The sequence below is a fragment of the Cygnus olor genome, chromosome 8 (genome assembly GCF_009769625.2).
Source record: "Cygnus olor isolate bCygOlo1 chromosome 8, bCygOlo1.pri.v2, whole genome shotgun sequence".
In the NCBI taxonomy this organism is placed as follows: domain Eukaryota; kingdom Metazoa; phylum Chordata; class Aves; order Anseriformes; family Anatidae; genus Cygnus; species Cygnus olor.
Genome location: NC_049176.1, coordinates 3,758,041 through 3,783,069, shown reverse-complemented (window position 1 = coordinate 3,783,069; position 25,029 = coordinate 3,758,041). Strand labels below are relative to the sequence as shown.

The 25,029-nt window shown below is 36.2% G+C and overlaps 1 protein-coding gene and 1 long non-coding RNA gene across 7 annotated transcripts in view; one reads left to right on the top strand and one right to left on the bottom strand.

Annotated features, from left to right (window-relative positions):
• LOC121074177 overlaps window positions 1-20,140 on the bottom strand; it is a 142,065-nt gene extending 121,925 nt beyond the window's left edge. For 4 of the 5 annotated variants that reach the window (XR_005822198.1, XR_005822196.1, XR_005822197.1 and 1 more), the window contains exons 1-2: window positions 19,796-20,140; window positions 18,840-18,937 (exon numbers count right to left, since the gene is read on the bottom strand). This is a non-coding gene — a long non-coding RNA (uncharacterized LOC121074177). The remainder of the gene's footprint in view (window positions 1-18,839; window positions 18,938-19,795) is intronic. The other variant, XR_005822200.1, reaches the window with a different exon arrangement.
• Window positions 20,141-20,333: 193 nt separating this feature from the next.
• Window positions 20,334-25,029, top strand: part of OLFM3 (olfactomedin 3) — a 63,258-nt gene continuing 58,562 nt past the window's right edge. For both annotated transcript variants that reach the window (XM_040565899.1, XM_040565897.1), the window contains exon 1: window positions 20,334-20,458. In XM_040565899.1, coding sequence (XP_040421833.1) covers window positions 20,390-20,458 — 69 coding nt within the window. In that variant the 5' untranslated portion in view covers window positions 20,334-20,389. The remainder of the gene's footprint in view (window positions 20,459-25,029) is intronic.

Sequence of the window (25,029 nt, the reverse complement as noted above, 5' to 3'; positions counted from 1 at the left end):
CACTTTTTAACATCTCTCCTAGCGTTCTGGGATTTGCCCATATGTTGTTTAGTAGCAAATTTATGATCAATCAGAATGCTCAATCAGAAGAATCTAAAAATACCAAATGGTGCTTCTATCTTCACAACGACTTCTCAGAAGTAATTCAGTGTGATTCTTTATGTTTGATGCTACAGATATTTTCAATGTTTGGGGTTTAATTCAAAGTTCAGGGGAAGAATGCAAGCAACAAATTTTTTTACATATCTGTCGTTTAGTTTTTGCTAATCATACAATAAAATGTGTTCAATATGAGCCTTAAAATATAGTTAGATATATCCTTAGAACAGTGGAATGTTAAACTATTTTGTATATTGAACACAGTAAGGGAATCACCACAAAGTGAGACAAAGGTTTTATGAAGAACACTTCAATAACTCTATGCACTTTTGGAATTTTTGGCTACCTTGTGTGATGCTTTGTTGCCTTCTATCTCCCAAACACTTTCTGAGAAAATAATAATCATCAAGATGCATTTTAAAATTGAATCAAAATCTTCTATTTCCAGGCTGTAAAATGGCAGAAAAAGACAAGCATACTTTGAATTCTTCAGATGAAAAGTACTTTCATCTGTGTAAAACATTTAAAAGAATGAGGAGAAGGTTATAACATTTTCTATTAAATACCTTGTCTTTGAGATCTGTATATATCTGTTATTTGACTGGGTGTTTAAAAACAAGACTATCCAACAGAACCAGGTTTTATTTCTAATTAGATCACATAGTTAACTGAAACAGATTCAAAAGATACACTAATACCAACATTTTAAAAATAAATTTAAAATGGCTTCTTTTGTGCAAGGAAAGTACCTTGCGGAAATGAAGGTTATGTTTCATTTGTCTTCTACAGCTTCTGAGAGGAGCTGTATTATAAAATGTTTTTTATTGAAGTTGCAAATGGTAAAACACGTATTTAAATGAAATGACACTCCAGCTCAGAAGGCTTTTGGTCTGCGTGTGCTATCAAAAGAAAAATTATGCCACAAATACAGGGGCTACTGAATACTGTGGGCAGTACTAATAGAAAGTACTTGATGCTGACCTTGAACAAATAAAAATATCAAGTGCTGCACATCTATGCTGACTAGTGGGATGATGTTGACCTACATTAACATTTGATTACATTTTGGCACTGATTTTAAGCTGAGCCAAGGTAACATCCAGTCATTACTAATTTATTTATTGTTCCTGTTTAAAATAGAGTAATCCAGGTGAAAATCAGTTGAGGGAAGAAGAAATGAAACAAACAACCGAATGTACTTAAATTAGGCTTTAGAGGTATGTTGAATATTCATCATGGAGTATTTATTTATAATAGCACATTTTTCTATTCCTAGCTGCTGTGACCTTTCATTATACAAGCTGTGAAGTTACATAAGGTCTTTATTAAAATCCTTACCAAGTAGCTCTTTTCAATACTCCCTATAATACTAGAAAGCTGGAGGTAGCACAAATTATTTCAAAGACCCATATATAGAATTTAAGGATCACTTACTAAATTATCTCCTCCTAAATTATGACATTCTGAAGTATCTTAACTAGTTTAGTAAATTACCAAAAGACTTCATCTCTAGCATAACAATTACATTATTGCTAGACTCTCAAGAAAGTGAAAAGCTTCAGGAAGCCAGAAGTCGACATCATCAGAAGCAAAAGCAGGTATTTAAGCAAAAGGGGGATTCTAGAGGACATAATCTGGCTGTTGTCATATTCTAAGCCTAATGGTTTCTTTAACCATCATTCCAGTGTCAACAGCAGGAAATGGTGATCTGTAGACTTTTCTTCCTCTTCCTCACTGACCTTACTATCCAACACTCATTATTTCAGTCTCAGAAAGCAGAGAGGAGACTCTAGGAGCGAACTAAATATTAGTGACTAGGGAAAGTATATCCACTAGACAGAATTATAACCCAAAACCCTACAATACTCAACACTTCGCTTCAACAGCCAATTATCGGCTCCCATGCTCTTTTAGAATGGATTTAGCCCCACAAGTGTTGAAACCATTTTTGTCCTGCTACATCTAGGCCTGATTATTTAGGAATTATATAGCTGCACTACCAGAGGGAGAACTTTATCTTTAAAGACACCTTGTAAGCTTTTTAGACCCTATGTACAGAAGAAAAAGAAATAAATGTTTATAGTGAGAAACTATGCTTTGCAAATGGAAAAGAGAGTTTGAAAATAACTTATTACATCCATAAATATATGATGAAATACAAAACTAAAGTTTAATAAAGCTTGTGTGGTTGATGAAGAATGCTATTACACTACTATAATACTATTACACTACTATAAATAAACAAATTGATATAAATGGATAGGATTTTTTCTTTTTTTTTTTTTAATCTAAAATACATTTCATTTGCATATGAACATAATTTAGAATGGAAACAGAAGAAATGAAGAACTACCTTTGATACTCAGTTCAGTCTTTGTTAATGAAAGAGGAAATAAGGCAGGAGAGAAGAGGAGAAGATGGGAGAAAAGAGGAAAAGAATGGTTTTATTATGTGATAATAAATTTTACCCGTTTTAAACACAATAATTTTAGCTGATATCCTTTGCATTAAAATATAGGCAGACACATTGCTTGGAGCCCTGTGATCAACTTTGAAATGATGTGGTAGAATGCTGGGGTGAAATATGTATCTAAACCAATGCTTGAAGGGAGCAAATTCAATTCCCCTGTAAGGACAGATCTGTTACTTAGAAAACTTTCTTTAAAAGCCCTAGAAAGAACAAAACAATTGTTCTTAAATTACTGTATTATAAAATCAGCATTTCAATATGAAGAATACAGCACTTTACAAAATGTAACAATATCTCAAAGCTTGTTCTTTTTTTTAATCTAGTCTTGAAATTCATAATGAAGCTGTTCCTTTTCTCTTTTCATGGCTACAGAAACATTTGTGAGCCACACTTTATGTTCTTGCAAGGGTGCTAGGAACCTTTTTCAGTTGTCCTTTCTAGTGATGATGCCACATGAAAAATAAATTTTAACAGTCCCCTAATTAAATTTGAACTAGGTTGTGGAACATTAAACAACTCTAATAAATCAGTTTTACCTCTTATCAGACTGTAGACTATTTCTTCCAAATAGACTTTTAAAGAAAATGACCTCATCTTTAGCAGGTATTCCCTTCTCTCAAATTTACCACAGCTGCTATATTTGCTCAGCAATGTCAGAGGGGCTAAGCCAGAGATAAAAATGGTAGGCAATGGCAAGGGAAAAAGATTGACTATGCTATATAACTCTCAAATGCTCACGCAGCTACAAGATGTAAGTTTTAAGAGACTTTTCTGTAGCAATGAAAAGTCTCTAATATAAATGAAATATATCTGATTTTTCTTGTGCATTCCAACTGAAAATCATTCTAAGAGTAGTAACTTAAACTTCTACAAATAATTTCTAGAAATTGCTAGCTTCTAGAAATAACTTATTTGGAAACATACGGGAAAGTAAGAGTGGCTAAATATATCTGTTTCAGCACAATTTTAAATGTCATATTATTTATCCCAAACTCATTCAACTCCTTTATTCCTCAACAAAGTTAAAGGATAAAAGTGGAAGGAACCATGTCTTAAAAATACAGTGGGGCCTTCAAATGCTGTTTGGTTAAAATGACATCCTCACAATACAGGCTGGGAAATAGTGGTAATACAGAACTTCTAAATGTGGGCAAAAACTGTCAGGAAACCATAGTCAAAGCAGTTTCAGTTTGCTGTCAAAATGAAAGAATTTACCAAGTATCCATTTATCCTGGGTCTGAACTGGTATATTGTGCCCTATTTGGAACATCATGCTTTAAGATGTATAGCTACATACATATATATACATAATCCAAAATGAAATGCAAAATCATCACTGTAAAAGTTGGATGATGACAATCATCAGAAAAACTGTAAGCAACAAAGACATAGGGTAATCAATATAGAATCATCTGCATCACATAGAAAAGGTTCTACACCTTGAAAGCACAGAATAAATGTCACCTGGATAAGAGAAAGTACTTATCCTGGAAAGCAGGGACTTTGGAAAGCATTTGCAGTTCATGATGAATAATCAGCTGTATAAACCGTCATGCCCTGGGCCAAATGGATTAACACAGTTCTACTATCCACAAATAGAAAATAATAATAAAATAAATTATAGTTTTAAAAAAGACACTTAGGTAGGAACAGGGAAGTCTTACTCCTCTACTACAAGCATGTGTGTACATGTTTGTACATCAAGAGAAGTGTATGTAAGAGAAGAGACACCTACAGGGGAGATGACAATTTAACACAATTCCTATCTCCAAAAAAGACCAAAAAGTCCAAAATTGCATTTCCCCATAATTTAATTTTATTTTATAAATGTTAATAGGAGAGTATGAAGAAAGACCTGTATTCAGAGTTGGTTCTAGTCCAATTTACTATAAATCAATATTGTAAACGAAAGTATAGTCTTGCTGTATGCAAAATCCTACTATACATTCTTCCAAAAGGCACACAAGGGAAGGAATAAAATTGCTTTACTGAGCAGAAAGATTCAAAGGCTTAACAACTAGCTAATGGTAATCATCCCAGGATTTTCAAATGCAAGGTCAAATCCAAATTTAGCTTTTTATCTTTTTCATAATCTCTAATTTCTAAGTATTCCAATCCCACTTTGGTAAACCACAAAACTTAAAAGCACTGGATTCATATCAGTACCAATACAACCCAATTTGACAGAAAAGCAGGAATTGAATAAACAATAACAAGAAACATTGAAGATTTCTATTATTTGGGTCTACATCTACCTTTTCACTCAAGTCCTCTGAGTTGAAGCACAGGATGTTGGCACTGGTCCCCTAGGGAGGCAAAGCAATGTGCCTCATTCCTACTTTCAGTAACATCCCATAGAAGACCCATTTGCATGCTTTTTGCCAGCTAACTGTTTTTACCAACAGTCAAAGGTTGTTGTTTTTTTTGCCTCTCCACATCAGAATAGTAATTTTTTTCATCATCCTCCACAAAATGGGGCATGAGCACATCTGGCAGCTTTTTAGTGTATTTACTGTATTTTCAGATAATTACAAAGCTCACTTAGTCTTCACATTCTCTACTTGTAGCACACTATAGTTACATTCTTTCATCTTTACCACAGCACTGGCATTGTTACAGGGAGCTGCTTCAGGGCCTGCAGCCTAAGTATTTTGTGAGTCTTCCAACCAGGCCCTCAGACTGTGCCTATGCCTACATTTGTGGGCACTGGACTTGATAGTCCTTCTAGTTCCTATGTTCCCACTAAGTACAAAGAAATGACATATGACTTTATCCCCATCTTCTTTTATTGTTTGTTTGTTTTCTGCTATATTTCTTACTTTACTTCTTCCTTTCAATGATCAACAATTCTTTTAATAATTGTAAATGATGATGGGAGAAAAGGAGGACTTTGAAACAATTAACACCTCAAAAAGTTTCCCAGCTGAGATATCAGAAGCATCAAGGGAAATACACTCTACGCCCTGCGAAGCATTCCAACTGACACAGAATACAGTACCCATCCATTAAAAAATAATCAGGAGACTTCATTCCTACTAATCTGCCAGTCTTTTCAAAATAAAATGCAACATATGGTAACATACAGCAAACAGAAAATCACCTAATACCACTTCAACATCATTCATGAAAGATGAGTAGCACGTGACAAGGATGGCAAACATACTAGATAGAAATTGTACTTGGATGAGGGAGTGGTTTGAAATTAACAACAGCACAGGAAGCCATGTTACACTATATATTTGGAAAACGTTGCAGTTTTGGGAAAGCATGGAAAAAATCAGGATGCACTAAAACATCCACTTTAATAGGTATTGCAACTTCTACTAGTAAGACAAGCTTTCATTTAAAACTGAGCAACAGGCAAAACATTTAAAACTTTGCAACATACACTGAAGAAAATGTCAACCAAAGAATACATCTATTCCTGTCCAGGTCTGAAATGTTTCTGTTTATCATGCTAAAAAGAAGCTTGATTTAGAAAAAATACAGATATAACTGGATTCATTGTTTATTACCATGTAAGTGATGTTACGTGTAGGGAATTTAAGCTTGTTACACAGATTCAGACAGCTGCTAAGACCTATTAAGTGTGGGCATACACCAAGCCTGCCAGTTGAAAAAAGAACAGATTTGAGAACTACTTTTTGTGAATAATAATCTTAATTTATAGGCCTGGATGAATATTACACTTAAAAAAGTAAAGCCTTTTGTCTGCAGCTGTTCATCATCTCTCAGCACATAGCTAACAGCACAGAACATTAAATTTCTCAGCTGATTATGGAAGAGGAATATTCTAAGCATCTATGAATTTTTTCTCACTTTAAAAGAAATACAAATATGCCAGATAATATAAACAAGAGTGGAAAGTGATTCAGAATTCATTAATAAAGGCTATGCTCTCTCTCTTTCACATACACACAAACACACAACAGAAGAAATTCCTGCAAAATTGACAGTAATGAATAGTAAATTTTCAGAGGTATCTGCAGTCCTCCTTAGACTAACTGGGTGAAAGGGTAAATAAGTGTCAAATTTATTTCAGTATTAGTGAAATAAGTGTAACAGTACCTAAGTTAACAGAGGCAGAATGTGAAATAGTTCTCTATTCTTGCAAAATTACTTATATGTCCATATATTTTTAGCTGCATTCAAACCTGACAGATTAGAGTGCACTTTTAAGTCAATATTTAAATTATACATAAGATATATTGCAGTCTCTTCCATATTTCAACCTGAAAATGTTACTACCTGAATCACTTCTCTTTAGCTATTATTATTACACTCTCATTGTATGTGCACTTATGATCTTTCAGATGTAATACTTCCTTGCAGATGAGAAGAACATCTCTATTATTATTTTTTCATAAGAGTATACTGAGTTATATACTGAGTATAAGTTATCTTAGAGCTTTCTGATTTGTGGACTTCTGATTAAAATTACTCTTGCACTTCGGTCAATAGTTTTAATGACCATAAGCTTTAATTTTTCCCTTCTATGCTTTGGACTTTTTTTTTCCTGCACAGGAAAAAGTTGGGGACTAAGAGGTGCAAAACGATTAAGTTTAAATAATTGTTTTTATAAAATACTGTTAATGTTTCTGGAAGTATGACAAAGGGGATTTTCTGCATAATGAAGTTACTCAATTAAAAACAAGTCAATGTGTTGGATTAGCAAGGTGTTGGGAAAAGACTGAAACAGTTACCTAGCGATTGATCAAGGAGCCTTGTCTTATAGAACAATACTAGCATAAAAATAGCTCATAAATCTGAAAGGCTGATTACTAAAACTGTTGTGGGAGCTTTATTTTTCAGAAGAATATTGAATTAATGAGAAATAATACAAAGGGGGAGTTTAATTATTCTGAATAGAATAATTTTTGAACCTAGCCTCACAGGACAGGTATAATTATGTAGGTTATGTATCAGAAATGACTTTTATGCATATTTCATTAAAAGCCACATTTTTTCATGAAGGATAGTAAGCAATAAGCCCTGTTCAGACAGAACTCTCTCTATAGTGCCTTAAATGAAAGATATTTCCTTTGTGGTTATGTAGCCGTTAAGATGGACGGTCAATAAACAAAAAACAGACTTGTTTATAGGTTATTGTTTTCACTAAATAATGAAGTTGTTTTGTTTCTCTCTCTCCATGCCCCCACCATCCTTTTGAATATACAGCAATTAGATATTGGGCATTGTCGTGTATATCTAAACAATGAGATTTTAGTTCTGAATTGATTTGTAAGATTTTTTGGATTGTTTTTACAAATGCAAATGAAACAACAATACAGCAACAATTGAATTATAGATCAAAACCATTGAATTTTCTTCATTGGCACACACTTCGCTGTTTTCAGACAGGAAACATTTTTATATCCCCTTTTAGTGTTTCTCTACTTTAATTTTTAACTCAATTTCATCATAAAAAATTATTTGCCAGATTTAAACATGTAAATGCTTTCACTGGAATGTATACAGTCTTTTTATCATTGTTGCCACCTTCTCTAAGCTGGAAGACTGAGATTTTTTTTCCACTTAAAAGAAATGGTGGAAATGTTTGGTCCATTGAGCATCAGAAAAAAAAAATATTACGATTTAAATTACAATTTTCTGCTTAGAATTAAAATGCTAATGTGCATAGTACAGGATCAGAGAATTTATCAGGTACTGTCCTACATAATACTAAAACTTGGATCTCTCAGCTCAGTAATGGACTGAGTAGTCCTAGTTTATCCAACACATTCAACTAGTGAACTGAACTGCACTTCATCACGTGCCTTCAGAACTGTAAGTCTATGTTTTGATTTACTATACTACCATGTTCACTTAAGAGTACAAAATAATTGCTTATAATATTTACATTTAGGAGAAATAAATTCCTGGATATTCCCGTACTGATGCATTCACATACACTCAAACCTACATATAAATAACAATAAAGACAAAACTGTTCTTGTTAAATTATGAAGAACCAATTTCTATCATATTTTGGTGTGGGCCTTGACTCTGGTACTTTTATGTCTGAAATGTTTGATGGAGCTCCTGAAGTATTCCTCCAAAGTTCAAATTACATCCACATTAATTCCATGGCTATTTTTGTAGCTGAAAGTTTTTTCTCTTCAACAAGCACTAGTTTCAAGAAAAGGTAGTTAGGGTTAAATTGTTGGCCAAACAGGAAGAAGGAAAGACAACATGCAAGGGATATGGTTTAACTAAGCAGAAACATTGTTAGTTAATTCATCAGGGAACTACTCATCACTGCCTCATACAGCAAAGGTCGTGGATTATTACTCGACTGTTTCCCTTGGCTAAAGAATTGTCATTGGTTCCTTTACCCACTGCTAAGACTGCACAGTCCTCTGACTTCAATTCCTCCTTCAGTGTGATAACTCTACTTCTCTTCTTTAACGCCATGTTCTATGGCTTATTAATGCTCCAGATCCCTTCTGACCGAGCTCGGAGAGCCTGATAAACAGACATTTTGAACCATCTTCCTACCAGACAAGATGGTGCTTTGGTTGGTCTGAAGTTGCCAACCTACACTAAACTGGACATGAGGGTAAAAGCTTCCTATTCCCCAAAGAGGCTAACACAACACTTACAGCTGACAAAAAAAAACAGACAACCTCTAAATCAAAAGGTGGAAGGGTGGAAGCTACACCCTTCTCTCACGATGGAGAAACAAGCTTTGTACATATTCCACCTTGTGTGCAGAAACTTACTCCCTATATTATCAACCCATTATTCTGCTTCCTCACTCAGACAACTCAGAGGAAAAAAGTAGAAGGAATGTTCCTTATCTACCCCTTAGATCAATGACTTTTATTTCTTCTTCCTAACCCTGCAAGTGCATGCTAAAATATTTCTAGATCTGAAAGCGTAAAAGCCCCTGGGTAGGTTCCCAAGCAAGAGAGGACATGCCTTCCAAAGGACCCCGGCACCCTCCCAACAAGAGCAGGCTATAGACAGTCAAAGGTGGGGCTGATGCAACCAAGGGGCACTGGAATCACCACCTTCTCCTGACTAATTTTTTTCCCCATAGGAATTCATAATATTTAGCAAATCCCACACTAGCATAGCCCTGTGGTGATTCATATACAACACAGCTAGAAAAGGCAAGAAATCTGAACTGCTTTATAGTTGCAAGCAAATTCAGAAGGTAAAATTTGGCTCCCTTAGGGCCATTAAACATCTACAAAAGAGCAAGTATATGAATTCTCATGTCTGCTAATGCAAAGATCCTAATGCTATATACGTAAGCTTATACTTTTGTGCTTAACTTTCCGTTTTGTTCATGATTATAAGCTTCTTCTAGCTTAGTTTTCATATGCTGTCTCTATTTAGGGTATTTAATCTGACATAAAAATTACTTCCTAGTCTGTACAAGACAACATGCCACACTTAGAGAGCAGAGCAAATACAAATAAGGAGCTTTCATTTAATCTTTTATTTAATTTGCAGTGATCTAAACCACTGTGATTTGAAGGAGTACCAAACCACCAACAACATATACAATTGGAAGAAGAGTGCAGAAACCACCACAACTAGATCGTGCCTGACCTTGCACACATATAAACTGTGAATGGACAGTACACAGTATGGACAGATTATCACAAGACTGATAGGAAATGAACATTTTTCCAGCAATTATCCCTCTGAAATGAATAGGAAAATAATAATAATAATAATAATAGTAATAATAATAATAATAGTGCCCAGGATCTGTGCATACCACTGTTTCTCACTTGCTAAAAACTATCCTCAACTCCTTGTAAACAGACTCAGTCTCATTGTTCCCAATTTACTAACTTTATAACTGTTAGTCTGAGCTTAGGAAAGAATCCAGAAGACAAGGGTGCATTAGCTATTATGTAAACCAGCTTGGCACCACATGTAAAAAGCAAGATTTGAGTAAACTTACACCTGAGACTACATCTTCGACAGTTTAGCTCGCATATATTTTCTGAGGCTATTTTATGATAGTAATACAGGGGATGTGTGTTCATGCAGAGCAACTGCTTCCTTCTCCAAGACATCTTGAACAGCTTTTGTACCCTAAGAGACAGCCTTTACCCAATTCTGACTACGGCTTATATTTTTTTTTATCACTCAAACCTTTTGCTTCAGTCGCATTCCCTCTTTTTATACCATTCACAGTCCCACCCCTTCTCGTACCTTAATTCTACTTCCACTGCTACATATAAAATTAATAACACTTAATAACACTTCGGAAAAAAAAGCAAGACTATTAAAAAACTTTTAGCATGATTTCTGCAGAGCTTTTATTGAAAGAGGGTAGTCTCAAGTAGTTTTTAATTTTTAGAATAATGTTAATGTATTTCAAATAATTTTCTAGATCTATGTAGGCAAAACATTTTCTCAGTTTAGAAGACTGAATAATAAAATCAAGAGCCTCTACTTCATTGTTTTCAAACAATTAAAATACGTTGAATGCCCACCAATTTCATCTAGGTGAAGACATTTTTTTTGTGAAATTATGTTTCAGAATATACCTAACCACATTCCTACAGAATCTAACTAAGGAAAAAAAGCCTATATTCTAGCCCAGTCAGGCTACTGTTTCAAAAGTACTGTTACTCCACTATCTGAAGCATAATTCAAAAGTGTTTAAACGCAACTGAATACTATATTCTAATATAGTTAGAATATTTATATAGTTATAGATTTTTTCTTCAAAAAGCATCACTTCTTTTTCTCTGGACAATAATTTATAAGTATTTGATGTTCTATTAAGCATAAGCCTTATACCTTAACAGCATAAGTCCTATGTTCCTTGGCAGGTGGGAACAGCATCTCCTCAACTAAAGATTCAGGGTTATCTTAACCCTTGTCATACTTACTAGAAGTTTATTTCTCTGTAACCATTATGTGTCTCCTCTGTAATTTATAGCACTGAGATATTTAAAAAATCTAATATATACCCATAGAAAATATTCTATTAACACATCAAGGACTTCAGTAACTTTCCAAATAACTAATTCACTTACAGAATTCTAAGATATTATAAATTTATAAGCTTTTATCATTCTCTTCCTGACTCATCTCACAGTTCTGCCCAATCAGGAATTTTTCCTCTTTCCCTATTATGCCTAATTGCATATATGTATCAAAAGTCTATGCACAAAAACTGACTATAAGAATTAGGACAGTTTTAACCATTTGTATAATGTAAACAGAATTTCCATTACAATGGGGTTTATAAGCAAAATATTCAGTAATATTGATCTAGACAGTGCCAAGAACCTATTTGATTGTAAGCATCTCAGCATTTTTGAGTGACAGGTATAATGGAATCTAACTGAAAGCTTGCAGTGGTCCACACTGTTGGGGTTTTTTTTGGCCAAATGATTTAACCAAAACTGTGAATAGACTTAAGCAGTTCCTAGTCTATAGGCAATTGTTGGGTTTTTTTTCTTCATGTTATTCTTCTAATGCTACATTAATATTCTGAACTGTAGTATTTATTTCGTAACAGGCTCAAACATGAGAAAGCAAATATTTGCTTTTAAGTATAAGGAAAATTGAAGCTATTATTCAAATAAAGCTTTCCTTTCCCTCCAGTCTTCCTTAATTAGTTAAGAAATTATTACACTTGTATAAAAACAGGAACACTGATTTTTCTCTTGTATAACCTAAATGCTGTCAAAGCTACCATAATAGTTTACTCTTGACTTTTACAGAACTCACCTAAACTCACACTCCATATTAACTACAGAAATCAATTGGCTGGGAAAACAATATGTAATATATATCTTAAAAGCATTATCAAAATTAAAAACGTCACTAAAAAATTAAGGAATTAAAAGGAAGTGCCTAGTAATAGAAAGTCCATGAGAGCTACTTGTAAAACATCTTCCCAAACTCAATAATAGTACAAAATTGTACCTGTTTGCTGAAATGTAGTTTTGAATGAAATGTTTTGTATAAATTTTGATTTCAGAAAGAAACAAATGTCAATTCTCTATGAAATTGAAATTCCAAAAGTTTCAGCTTGTTCTCTTTAAACATAAATATTTATTCTATAGCGATAGCTGCAATGCAGTAACTTACAAAGAGAGAGAGATTCATAACTCTCAATTGTCTTTTCTTCACAAAACTTCTATGAGGTCACTGACAGATCAAAAATTCTTGTTACAAAAAAAAATCATTATGTCTCCCATTTCTAAGATTCATTTTTAATAATGATTGCAAATACTGAGGCTAGAAACAGTGCGATTTACAAAGAGGATATTAAAGTGATACATAAATGCCCACATTGCTTTCAAGATGCGGTTGGTCAGGGTACTACATAATCTCATTTAGAGTCCCTTTTCCCATGAAAGGCTGGCCAATCCATTTAGTTCTAAATAAAGCACATTTTCCAATATTCAGCAACCGTTAAAAGCCTCACTTCTTGCATGTTCACCTTTGGAGGTCTGGCCAAAATTCACCATAGCTGAAAAATTCACACATCGTTCTAGATTTTGTCTTCAGTATCCCATTATTCCTGTTTCTGCAAGGCTGATATGAACACTAATATGCAAAGCCTCTCAATGCCCTGTCTGTATCAGAAAAAAAGTTTGTTTGTTTGTTTGTTTTACCTGACAGTTTGTCTTAAACAGTTATCATATGCTTTCATTGATCTTATTCAGGGGTTGATAGTAAGGCAACTACACCACACTTGATCTGGCATGACACAAAAAAACTGGCCTAATTCAAAACACACAGGCATTGCTCTTAAAAAGTCACACACAGACATTTGTTTGGTCACGACATATGTATTTTGCATGGCTTTTCATGAGCTTTGCATAATCCTCAGGCCCTGATTCTGATATGCACAAGTGCAAACATGAAACCCTTGTTTTAATGTTTTAAATGCTGTGGTCCTGAATTGCAATCCTGTGGTTTTATATGTTTTCCTCTTCCCAGTACAGTTGTATCCTAGGAATAAACTGATATAATTCCATGATTAATTCCTACCTGCTGTGACAGTGCCCCCTCAGGGTAAAGATGATATTTCTACATTAACAGACAGGAAGCTTCCAGTGCGATTGACCTTAAAGACATTGACAAATTAATTACTTTGTGAGTCAATATGGCATGGCAGCTTAAAGATATGAGCAGATACCCAGCCGACTAACATGCATGCTGCCATCTGCTGAATATGACAGCAAGGGATTTGTACTACTCTGAAAGACAAGTAGTGTACAGCCTTCCAAGAAATATGCTACCAAACCCCTCATTCACAGCTTATTTAACAAGTCAAATAAAGACAGTCTTCTGGTTCTGTAAGAGAACTGGTAGTATCTTAGCATTTTTTGATGTATATGTTTAAAATGGAAAAGGAAACTATCTTAGAGTATTCATTAAAACTTTGGTTTTGAGCTCACAGCTTAACAGTTAGAGCTAGGGTATATTCAAAAAGCTCATGAGATCTCATGCAGTGCAGATGTGAGCAAAGGAGTTCATAGTTTATGCACCTCACTTGCCAAGCCTCAGTGTCACCCTGATTTAAAAAGCTGTCCTCTGGCTTGACTTTAAAAAAAAATAAATAAATTATTATGAGAAAGCTTGTTACCATTTTTACAGACTACCTTTTTTTCGTGAAAAAAGGAGATACCTGATATCACCAATTTTTTTTTCTTTCCATAATCTTTTTTCTTTTTGATTTTCAATGAAACCACATCAAATTAGAAAACTTAGAAAACTGAGTGATTCGTACACTATTATTCCTGTAAATAATATTATATCACAAACTGGCCCCAAACTATTTATACATAAAATTATATATGGGTATAACTGTTTAAAGCTATATAACATACATTATATTGATCCATAAAAATATACTCTGACTGAAATTGAAATGAATGGAATCATTTAATTTGTTCCTCTGTTCTTGCTGTGAAACTGGGTAGGAGTAAAATCAAAACAAAACTAGAAACAACAGTAAAGTATTTGGGGTAACACTGGATGAATGTAACATACCTATAACAAACAAAAAAGAAAAAGTTATGGTCTCCTAAATTTTATATTGTAATAAGAAAACAGAAAACAAATTACATCGTATATTGTGGGATGCTGAATTTGCTGAGCTGTTAAGACAACCCAGTACATCTGTCAGTGAGCACAGCAAACACTGCCTTGAGACTTGCCTGGCACCAGTTTGGAGATCTCTTCATTCATGACAAAGTGTATAAGCTGGGTAACCTCACAGATGAAGAATAGTAGATACCATTTGATAACTGCCAGGAAACATATCAACTCACTTTATAAAGAGACTTGCATTAGAACCTGACAAATGTTGTACGAAGTAAACTGAAAGACCTTTTTTTAAATATTTCTCTTCCTTCTCTTCCTCACATTTATCTTTAAAAAGCTGTCTTCCTTCTTAAACTGATCTCAAAGAGAACACCAATATATACCTTTCCTACATCAGTATTCAAAATCAAGCTCTACAGAAGCACCAGGGGAATGCCAGTAAGCATCAGCTTACACAATGATTTTTTTCCAGATCAGTTACATTCTAGCATTCAGCTGGAATTAAAATATCTAATACATGTCAACTAAAAAATTATCATTACAGCACCTGAGTTTATGTCATCAGCTATAACAAGCATCCTTGGCTATATGGGACAGAACCACAAATACTGCAATAGTACCACAGAGAGCTCTGTACTGCTACATTCTTTTTAAAACAGAAACTGATTAAAAATCAAAGCAATGGCGTACTGTATTACAGAAAAAACACATCTTAAGCTCATTTGTCTTTGTGGCACGTCCTATGCAAACTATTCTTTCTCCAGTCCAGCAGAAATCTCTGCACTGAAGAGATACATAGGACGCTAGATGCACTGACTCTTCATTTGGGGGAAAAATATCAGGTGTGAAGATAACACACATAACCTTAAAACAGATCAGAACATAAAATTCATCTGAATGTTTGCACTATAATTTATAATTATGACTGAATCTTTCTTCTAAGTATGCGTGCTTTTAAATAATTACAACAAAGCCTGGTACTGCAATTGAACTTTGGTCAATACATATATATATACATGTATATATATATATATATATATGATGGTAAAATCTACACAGGCAAATTTAATGATTTACAGTAGTCCAGAATTCTGTCCCATACCTGCAATGTCTCTGTATTTCATTTAACATCTACGTACTCTTCACTAAACTCAATGAATTAGATACTTTACTGAATCCTCTACTCACCTGAGTTTACAACACTTTAAGCAATCTGTTTCTATAATGTTTATTACAAATGTAGTCACCTATCACAGAAGTTTAGCTTCTGCATCAATAGTAATTTAATTTTGTTTTCATCTTTATTTCACATTCATCTCTTTGAATCAAAATCTTTTCTTTAATGTAAGATGTAATAATGCTCTCCAAGGACATTTCAGCTTCATTAAAGTCAACAGGGTCAGTGTTTAATCCCTCTCTTCCCAATTTCCTAAACTTTTCATCCGTATCATAAACATAGAGAATGCCTGAAATTCCAAATTTGGACTACCTTCCTGACTTAGTGGAATATTCAACACCCACAAAATAATCAGTGAGAGTATAAGATAGATAGATTTTATAAAATATTTTCTTTTCCAGAAAAACCTTTAATAGCACTGCAACTAAAACCAGCTTTCAGACATGACCTGCCATAAATAATTTTAGGAGTATCTTTATAGATATGTGTATGTATGCTGTCTTTTATCATAGTTCCAGTCAGTACTTTTGAGCTGTCAAATTCAGATTGCAGAACTTGGAGCATACTTATATATAATTCAGTACCTACCCCCAATTTATCAACTTCAGTTTCCAGTGTACCCAAGTGAACAAGTATCTGTCTTTATTCCAACTGCTAGCAATGCTTCTTGCAATATGGTGTCAAAAAGAAGTTGTTATAACTCTAGCCACACACTGAGAATATCCTTCACTGTCTAGACAAGCTGTATTCAGCTTGCCACCATTTTGCTAATGCGCTGTCATTGATGCCTGCAGGAAAGCTTTTGATATCTCTTTTCTTCTTTCTCAAGACTGAGTATTCTACCCTGACTGCAACTGTCTCCGTACAAAGAATTCAAGAAGAAATGCCATACAGATAGAATTTAATAGGTTTTAAGGGTATGATTAAAAGCTTTGTTAGAAGGAAATCCTCAGAATGAGGTATTCCCTTGCCACTATAGGAGACACAGCAAAACCAAAACCTTCTCATATTAGCTTGAATTTTGTTTAATTTTTCAGATATGTTTTGACAAACTCAAATATTACAGGTAGCAATTGCTAATAATTTTCACTAGTCTGATTGCAGTCTTTTCTTACTCAGAAATTACTTGTCATGTTGCAGGAGGATGAACGAGTTAGTCTATTAGGTAGTTTCTTTTTCTCTGTAACGGACTGTTAAAATCAAGCAGAATAGAATTGGGTCACTTTGTCATCCTTATGTATCCTTTTAAAACACATTTTGGTGCTTTTGCATGTACCAAACAAATGATTAGTTTCCATAACAGGTGAAAGTATCTGAAGAGCTCAGGAGACCTGATGTCTCACTTTTTTTCGGGGACCTTGGGAACCTTTTGTTTTATTTTTAACTTGTACTCTTCAATATTTTACTGATTTCATAGACAGATGTTCCAAGCAGCATGAGGAAGTGGACAAACATAGAGCTCTACTGAAGCTCCTCAGAAAGTTTGCATGCCATGATTAATAGTTCATACATTTTGCCAATTTCATCTACAATAAACTAGGGGGAAAAAGGAAGGAAGGAAGGAAGGAAGGAAGGAAGGAAGGAAGGAAGGAAGGAAGGAAGGAAGGAAGGGAAGAGGAAAAAGTATAGAGGAAGAAAGAGAAGGGAAAATTAGAGAATTAGTCACTGACATACTCTAGTAAAATTCTAAATACCTTTATATATGCCTTTGTGGTTTTAGAATCCATGTGTGGTTTTTTTTGTTGTTGCTGGTTTGGTTTCTTTTTTTTGTTCTTGTTTCTTTGTAAGAAATGGGCTATTTTGAAAACACCATTCACTTCATCCTTTGGAGAACTTTCAGAGTTTTGGTGCTTTGGTACTGTTACTTTACCTTTACTTGAAGCCACATATATGCAGCTATCCCCTTAATATGCTCTTATCCTTATTTCATAGAGAATAGAAATGGCTGAAACCAGTCTCCTTTCTGTATCTTTCTGTATTTTCTTTATAGATGGAAACTCTATAATAGACTCTGTATCAGAGGGTATTATCTTTCCATTGTAGGCATTGGAATTTCAATAGAAACTCATTCATAAATTCTGCAGGTTTTGTTATTATTATTTTGATCCACACTTCGCAGATCTACCTCTACCTTGCATGGAAATTTAAGACCATATCTTTGAAAAAGACAATGATGACTGAAAGAAGTCTTCTCTGAGTCATCTTACCATAAAACATACATTTTGATTCACTCACAAAAGCAAACCTGATTATTTTTATCCTGGAAGAAATTCAGGACACAGAAAGATAATAAATCACTGTAGTGAAAACTGGCATCCTTGATCCAATTATTATGCCACTGATATACAATCCTTCCAGATAGCATGTGGGCAGAACAGATTCTGTTACACGTGTCTTTCAGCAGTGGTATTAACTCCTGAAGACATAAGACACCAATCTTGTAGACTTGGAAACAGGTTAGAAAACAGTGCCATTTTCATACTCATCCTAATGAGCACTTAACCAAAACATTCTCCTGGACTTGAGAACTCACCAACATATTGTACCTAAAAACATCCTTAAATAATATTTTGCATTGCTGTTTTATTTTTATAGTGACGTTTTTCTTCTTTCTTTAAGAATATTTTTGATCCTATTTTCTTTGTTAAGATTACACAGCACCTGAAAATCCATGACAGCATTGGCTTTTCTGTAGTAACTGCTGAAAAAGTACAAAGGGAAAATGTAGACCCCAGAGAAGTTAACATCTAATCAAGACCAAAACCAAACCAAACCAAACCAACCAACCAACAACAACAATAAACACATGCCAACAGTAAAGCTGATACATTTTGCCATGCAAAACTGGAAAACTCATTTGTATCTCACAATAGAAGTGACAGATCTGTCTTATTAGTTTCCCTGAATCAGATTCCCTTCTCTCCTCTTTAATCCTAATACAAAGCCTGATACAAAGGGAGCTTCTTTTCATTTCACTTCCTACAACCCCAGCCGATAAAACCAAATCAAACCAAAACAACGGGGATGCAGCCAAATAATCCTCTACCTACTTACTGTTTCTACTGCCTGCACACAGGAGCTCAGTCCCCAGTTAGCAGCTGTTTTTTCCTCTCCTTTCATAGGAAGATGAAAAGGAAGCCTCCTGCAAGTTCCTAAAGAGAGAGGAATGGTGCTCCAACCACCTTGTAATAGGAAAATACGGAAACTTTTTCTTCCCAATCAGCCCCAAGTAGTAAAAATGTGCCAATCCCTCAGAAAAGATGACATCTTACAGTTCCAAGTTTATTTCCACTCTGTGAGTACTTAAATTACCCTCAGGTTAGTTTTGGTGAAGAGAAGGATGTCTGCTACCACTGAATACTAGAAATGCTGTATATGTTTAAATAAAAGCTAGTAAATCTTACACCGCATCCAGGACCCAGGGCTCTTTCAAATAGAACAGCAAACACTGTTAAGTTCACAACAGCATTTAGAATTGCTGCTATAGGATAGAGCTGTGAGGAAAGAATGAAGAAATGTTTCCTGGTCCTCAACTACTAGGATAAAGTGAGCAGGGAGACTCACTTTTTCTGATGATCAGCTAGGCTTAAGTTCTCTAGCCAAATCAGATTTTTAAAAAACGTGACCTCAGTATTATGTGTATATAAAACAGATATTTAAAATTAACTAATACCAATAACAGTTGTAGGAGAGAAGTCCTTGAGAAAGCAAAGAACTGAACACTACCAAGGCCTTGGGGGTACCCAACTTTGCTGTGCTCATTTCTTCAGGTGGATTGCTACCGAGGGCGCTGCAGCTGCCTTCAGGCCTTTAGAAGCCACCTCAGACAGCCTGTGGGTGAAACTGAGCGAGAGGTCGGTCAGTTGCACTCCAGCTCCACCTCAGGCATGCCCCAGCCTATTTGAGAACTAATAAGGTATGAAATCTAAGATTATGCTGACTATAGGTCGTGAACTTGAGTGCTGCAAGGAAAAATAATCAAAATTGTAACATATTTTACCAGTGCTTACAGGACAGTGCTGTTACAAGCATTGACTTAGATTTGGGCTTCACTCAGCTGTGTGGCGGCAACCTGAGGAAGGCAGCTCGCAGCCTTGGCTGCTCCCCTACCTGCAGCTGTGGAAGAGGGACCGCGCAGAGGGACCACTGTGTGTGGGCAGGAGGAGCACCCCCAGAGCCCAGCGTGCACGCTAGCGTTGCCTGACCACACCGGCAGCCAGTACTCCAACGAGTACATCGAGCAGTGCCTGCCGGGGGGGGCACAGTAACGGCCGCGGGTGCGCAGAAGCCACCCCGCGAGAGGGCGCGTCAGGGCCGGCGGGCAGCGGGCGGGCGGCAGCCATGATGTCGCATCCGCGCCACCGCCTCCCGGGCCCGAAGTTTGGCGGAGGGGCGGGCCGGGGCGGGCTGAAGGCGGGCCGGGGCAGGGCAGCAGACCCGCTCCGGCACCACGGGCAGCGCCGTCCTCGCCCGCCCGCGGAATGAGCGTCCCCCGGGCGGCTGCCGCTGCCGCCTCCACTCGGGCTCCAGCGGGAGGCGCGGTGCCCGCGGTGGGAGCGGCGTGAGGGAGCGGCTCGGCGAGGCGAGGCGGCCCCGGCGCCAGGATGCGGGCGCCCGGCAGCGTCCCCAGGCTCCTGCTGCTGTCCCTGCTGGCCGCCCTCCACCCTTCCCAGGTAGGAGCCGGCCGGGTGCCGCGGCTGACGGGGCTCAGCGGGCCGGGGCGGGGGGGATCGCGGCAGAAGTAGCGGCCCCGGGCTCCCCGGCTCCCTCCCGCGGGGTCCGGCCCCGCAGCCGGGCTCCCCCGCAGCTCCCCGCTCTCGGGAGCGTTCAGCTTGCCAGATGCCGAGTCCGACGTCGAAGCCACGGCGAAAAGGCATTGGTGTGCTTGAGCTGCGCGACCCGGCTGGCCAGGGCGATTCTAGATGGAACCGCGCTGCGCCGCTTAATTGCTGCGATGAGCAAAATCCGGCAGGCCTGCGGTGTCTGTAGTGCTGCGTGAACTTACAACTTGCCATCCGCCTTTTGGTGTCATGCCATCTTGTAACCGTGAGCATCGTAAAAAAGTAACGAGAGGAGGAAAATCCTATAGCACTGCAGGCATCACCCCCAGCAGTCCCTTCCATGTTGCCACGATTTGTAATCTGTGCGGGTGAATGTCACCTCAATGGTACCACTTAGGTACCAGACAGCGATATGAAACAGTATTTGGCTCTTCTGACAGTTTGTTTTTCCTTTTAAATAAATGAATTAATCATATAAAATATGCACAGAATTTCCAACAGTATGAAAAGGGTATTCCTCTTAAAAAAATGTAAAGCCAGAACTTAATAAGCAATTTAGTGAAAAACGTATTTACAGCTGCAGTAATCATAAGATATGGTGACAACATAAAAGAAGAAAAAGGAGATGATATAGGATTAATAACATTAGCTAATAATGAATTATATCCATATGTTACTAAATAGCATCTATTTGACAGCATTGGCTATCTCTGTGTTCTGCAAAGAGACTCATCAGGCAGTGAACAGGAGTTCCACATCTGTGTGAACTGGAGCACATGGCCACATTATAATCACAGGTTTCCACAGTCGTTTCTCCATCTTCTGGTACACTTAGATCTGTTGCAGGCAAAGAGACTGCCTGAAGGCAGGATAAACACAATTTGTATCACTGTCTATCCACAGAAGAGTAAAACCACTAATGAAGCAAATGAGCTTCAGCTGGCAGAATTCTGCTTAGTTTAGGTGTCCAGAGATGCCCCATAATAACACTGGAAAGAAATGTTCCATCGTAGGTGTCTATTACCATCTAGCACTGAAAAGCAGGATGAGCCACTGGAATGGAACTGCATAAATTATCTTTGAAACTTTGCTTCTAGTCCTTTTTGCTGTGGCATACTGTGCAGAGGGCAGAAAAATGGCCTTTTAGTCATTGCTGTATGTGACATTTTCAGGGATATTAAAATGTTCATTGCAGGCCCTTTTAACTTTGTGAGGAGGTCATGAGCCAGAAGCTCTAAAGTCCTTAAGAATATGTAAAAACAAGAGCCCTTAATCCAAGTCTGCTGTTTATCAGAGATAAATCGGGTTTTCAGAAATAAAAACAGGAGAACAAATGGTTATTCATATCCTTGATTAAGATAGTACTCCACATTAAGCATATGAAAAGGTGCCACATAGCAGATAATAGTTGAGTTTTGTTGACATATTTCTGTGAAAAATGATGTATGCAAAATGAATACAAGGTCTGTGGTTTTGTTTGTTTTCAGCAAATAAATACAAGTTATGATTGAAATCACTTTAACAATGAAAGTAGTGCTCAGTTATTTAGCTTACTTTATGCTAAATGGAATAACAATTTTCTGCCCTGCAGGTTTGGAAGCAAATATATCATGTGAAATTAGTCGTAGGAAACGAGATGATCGGTTCCTTCTTTTACAAAAAATTGTGCAACATGCTCATGAGTAGACACACAACTTTTTACATGCCCTTGACACACACACACACAAATGAAAATAAATCGTGCCAGATGTTCCAAAGCATGCCTCAGTACATTCCTATTCATGTCCTGCATAATTAATATCCAAGTAACTTCTGTAACTGATCTATTAGTTTTAAGAATTCCCAGGAAAAAAAAAAAAAGCTTTGATATAGCACTGGCTATCACTGACTTTTAAGACTGTTGTCCACAGTCACTCTTACTATGACAGGGCTTTTATGCTAAACTTATTATGTTATCTACTCATTGTAAAGTATTTAAGTATCGCCATCTTATGGTAATATATGCTAAAAATATGTATAATTTATTCTTAAATTTCTGGCACATTAAAATTTTATTTCAATCACAGTAATTTATTGCCCATGTTGTATTTTTTTTTTCTTTTTGTCTGCTAAGCTTGATGTAGAATATTGACCTGCTCTGGAAATTAGCCTTTAACAAATGGAAGACAGCTCACTGCTGATTAATTTTAAATACTCTTAATGCTAATTGTAGAATATCAGTTTTAAGACACTTATTAAAATGTCACATCTGTTAATTTGATTCTAATTTTGCTCTGTATTTATACTGAAAAATACAAGGAAATATAATTATTCATTATAATGTGTTTCAGTAAAGTTTTATTTCCAGCAGGATGATTAGATATTCAGCAGGAAGCCAACTATGTAAAAAGACTTGGAATATAAAATCTTTCCTTTTTCCTACACTCAAAAGCAGTATCTTGAAAGAATGAACTAAGTACCAGGAAATTTCTAAGAGTTACTGCTAGATGGCATCTCTGTGCTGCTTTTCTGCAAGCCTGGAGTTTTCTGAAATGACCTTCATAGTATACAAAGTGGACTTCTTTTGTAAGTGTTATTTTGCTGGCCATATCGTTTCATCGCTATAACCAAATAACCACAGCAGTATAACCAAGTGAGCATTTTAGAGTAATGTAATGTTGCACCAAATAGAGAACAAGCTCAGCAGGTTGCCAAGTCTAGATGGTGTTTTTTAAGTTTGATTTTTGAAGATTTAAACAGATCTGAAAAATATGTATTTTTCCATGCAGTTAATAAAATTTATGCCTTTAGCTTTTATAATGGTTGTATGTCCTACACCTGGTGGGTTTCTATTCTTTGAACTTTGCCAAAAGAAGTGTTTCAAAGGAAGACTGGTGGGTCCAATCCCAAACAGGAGCTATGTATAGTATCATTAAGGACAGTTGCAAAAAGCATCTGTTGTCTATGTTCATTGCTTGGGATAATAGGATCTTTGGGAGCATTAACATAAAAAAAATGAAAGCAAATTTGAAAAGTTAACTATTTTTGAGTGCACCCGTAACTTTCACATTTTGATCTTTGGAATAGCCATGTTTCTAGATTTCAAAAATCCACAATTTTCACACATCAGCAGACTACACAATTAGCTGCTAAAATCCTTCTATTTCCCAGAGACCAACAGAACTTTTCTGTAGGAAGAGCGCATTACTTTAATGCTGCTTCAGAGTATAAGCTAATTCATCTTTACTGAGAGACTGTATAACAAGGATATTATGTAAAAACAAGGGTTACCATAATACGCAATTTTTGTTGGAAATACTGAGTCATAGTACTATAATACACCGCAAAATTGTGTAGAAATCTCATTACCTTTTTGGAAATTACTTGACACTGTTTTCCACAGTACTAGTCATTAGTCAATATGAAAATCATATATAATTATTTAACCTACAGGATTTAAGAATGCTCTAAATAAAGAATTGCTGAATATGGTCAACTCTTGCCTTAACATTTCTGAGCAACCTGATTCAAAACCCAGTGAAGAACAGTCCAGAGCTGTCTGTGTCTTATGTCTTCTCCCAGGTGTAATTCCAGTTATGTTACTCTCAGTCTAGTAACTTCAGTCAATGGGTAACAGGCTGCAGAAATGCAGTTTAATAGCTATTGAAACAATACCCAGCTATAGCTCTAAAAATGTGTTTCTAGTTGCCTACAGATTGAGCAATTATAAATTTCCAGTTCAAATCCTTGCAATTCTTAAGAGACCTATTAAGAAATGAACAGGAAGTCCTCAGAGAGGCTCCAGTTTACTTTGGGCACTGAAATACCCTTTTTCAATACTTTAGTATGACACAAATGCTTCAGGGCATCACTTCGGCATTCTTACTGGATCTTCACTGAAAACCAGGTAAAATCTAAAAACCCTTGTGTAAATCTTTGCAGCAAAAGCATTTTGAAGACCATCTTTCACAAGAACATCAATCTGTTGTACTGCTTCACTTCACAGGGCAGTAGATTTCTTGTCTAAGATGAGATTGAGAAAAGTGAGGACTTTGTGTGCCTGGGTTTAAATACAGAACTCTTTCCACAAAGGAGAATGCCAGCATCCAGGAACAGATAGCTTTACAGATAAAAAAACATTCAAGAGTTAGATGTTTTTATGTACTTCAAGAATGCCCAAAGAAGATCAAAGAGCTTATGTTGTACTTGTTTAGCATAATGAGGTCATGTGTACTACTTTCCACATGGTCAGCTAATAAATGTGCACTTGGTGCACCTGCAGAACAACAATTTACTGTTCACCTGATCTGACCGTCATTTTTCAAATAGGTCTTTTTCAAAATATGACAGCTCCAAATCTGCCTCCTTCAGCTTTTTTTACTGACTTTTTATTTTTCTAAGAGATAATGATCTTAATGTGTTCACAAGGGGATCTCTTAAGAACCCTTGAAGTGCACAGCATCAATCTTCATATACTTAGTCTT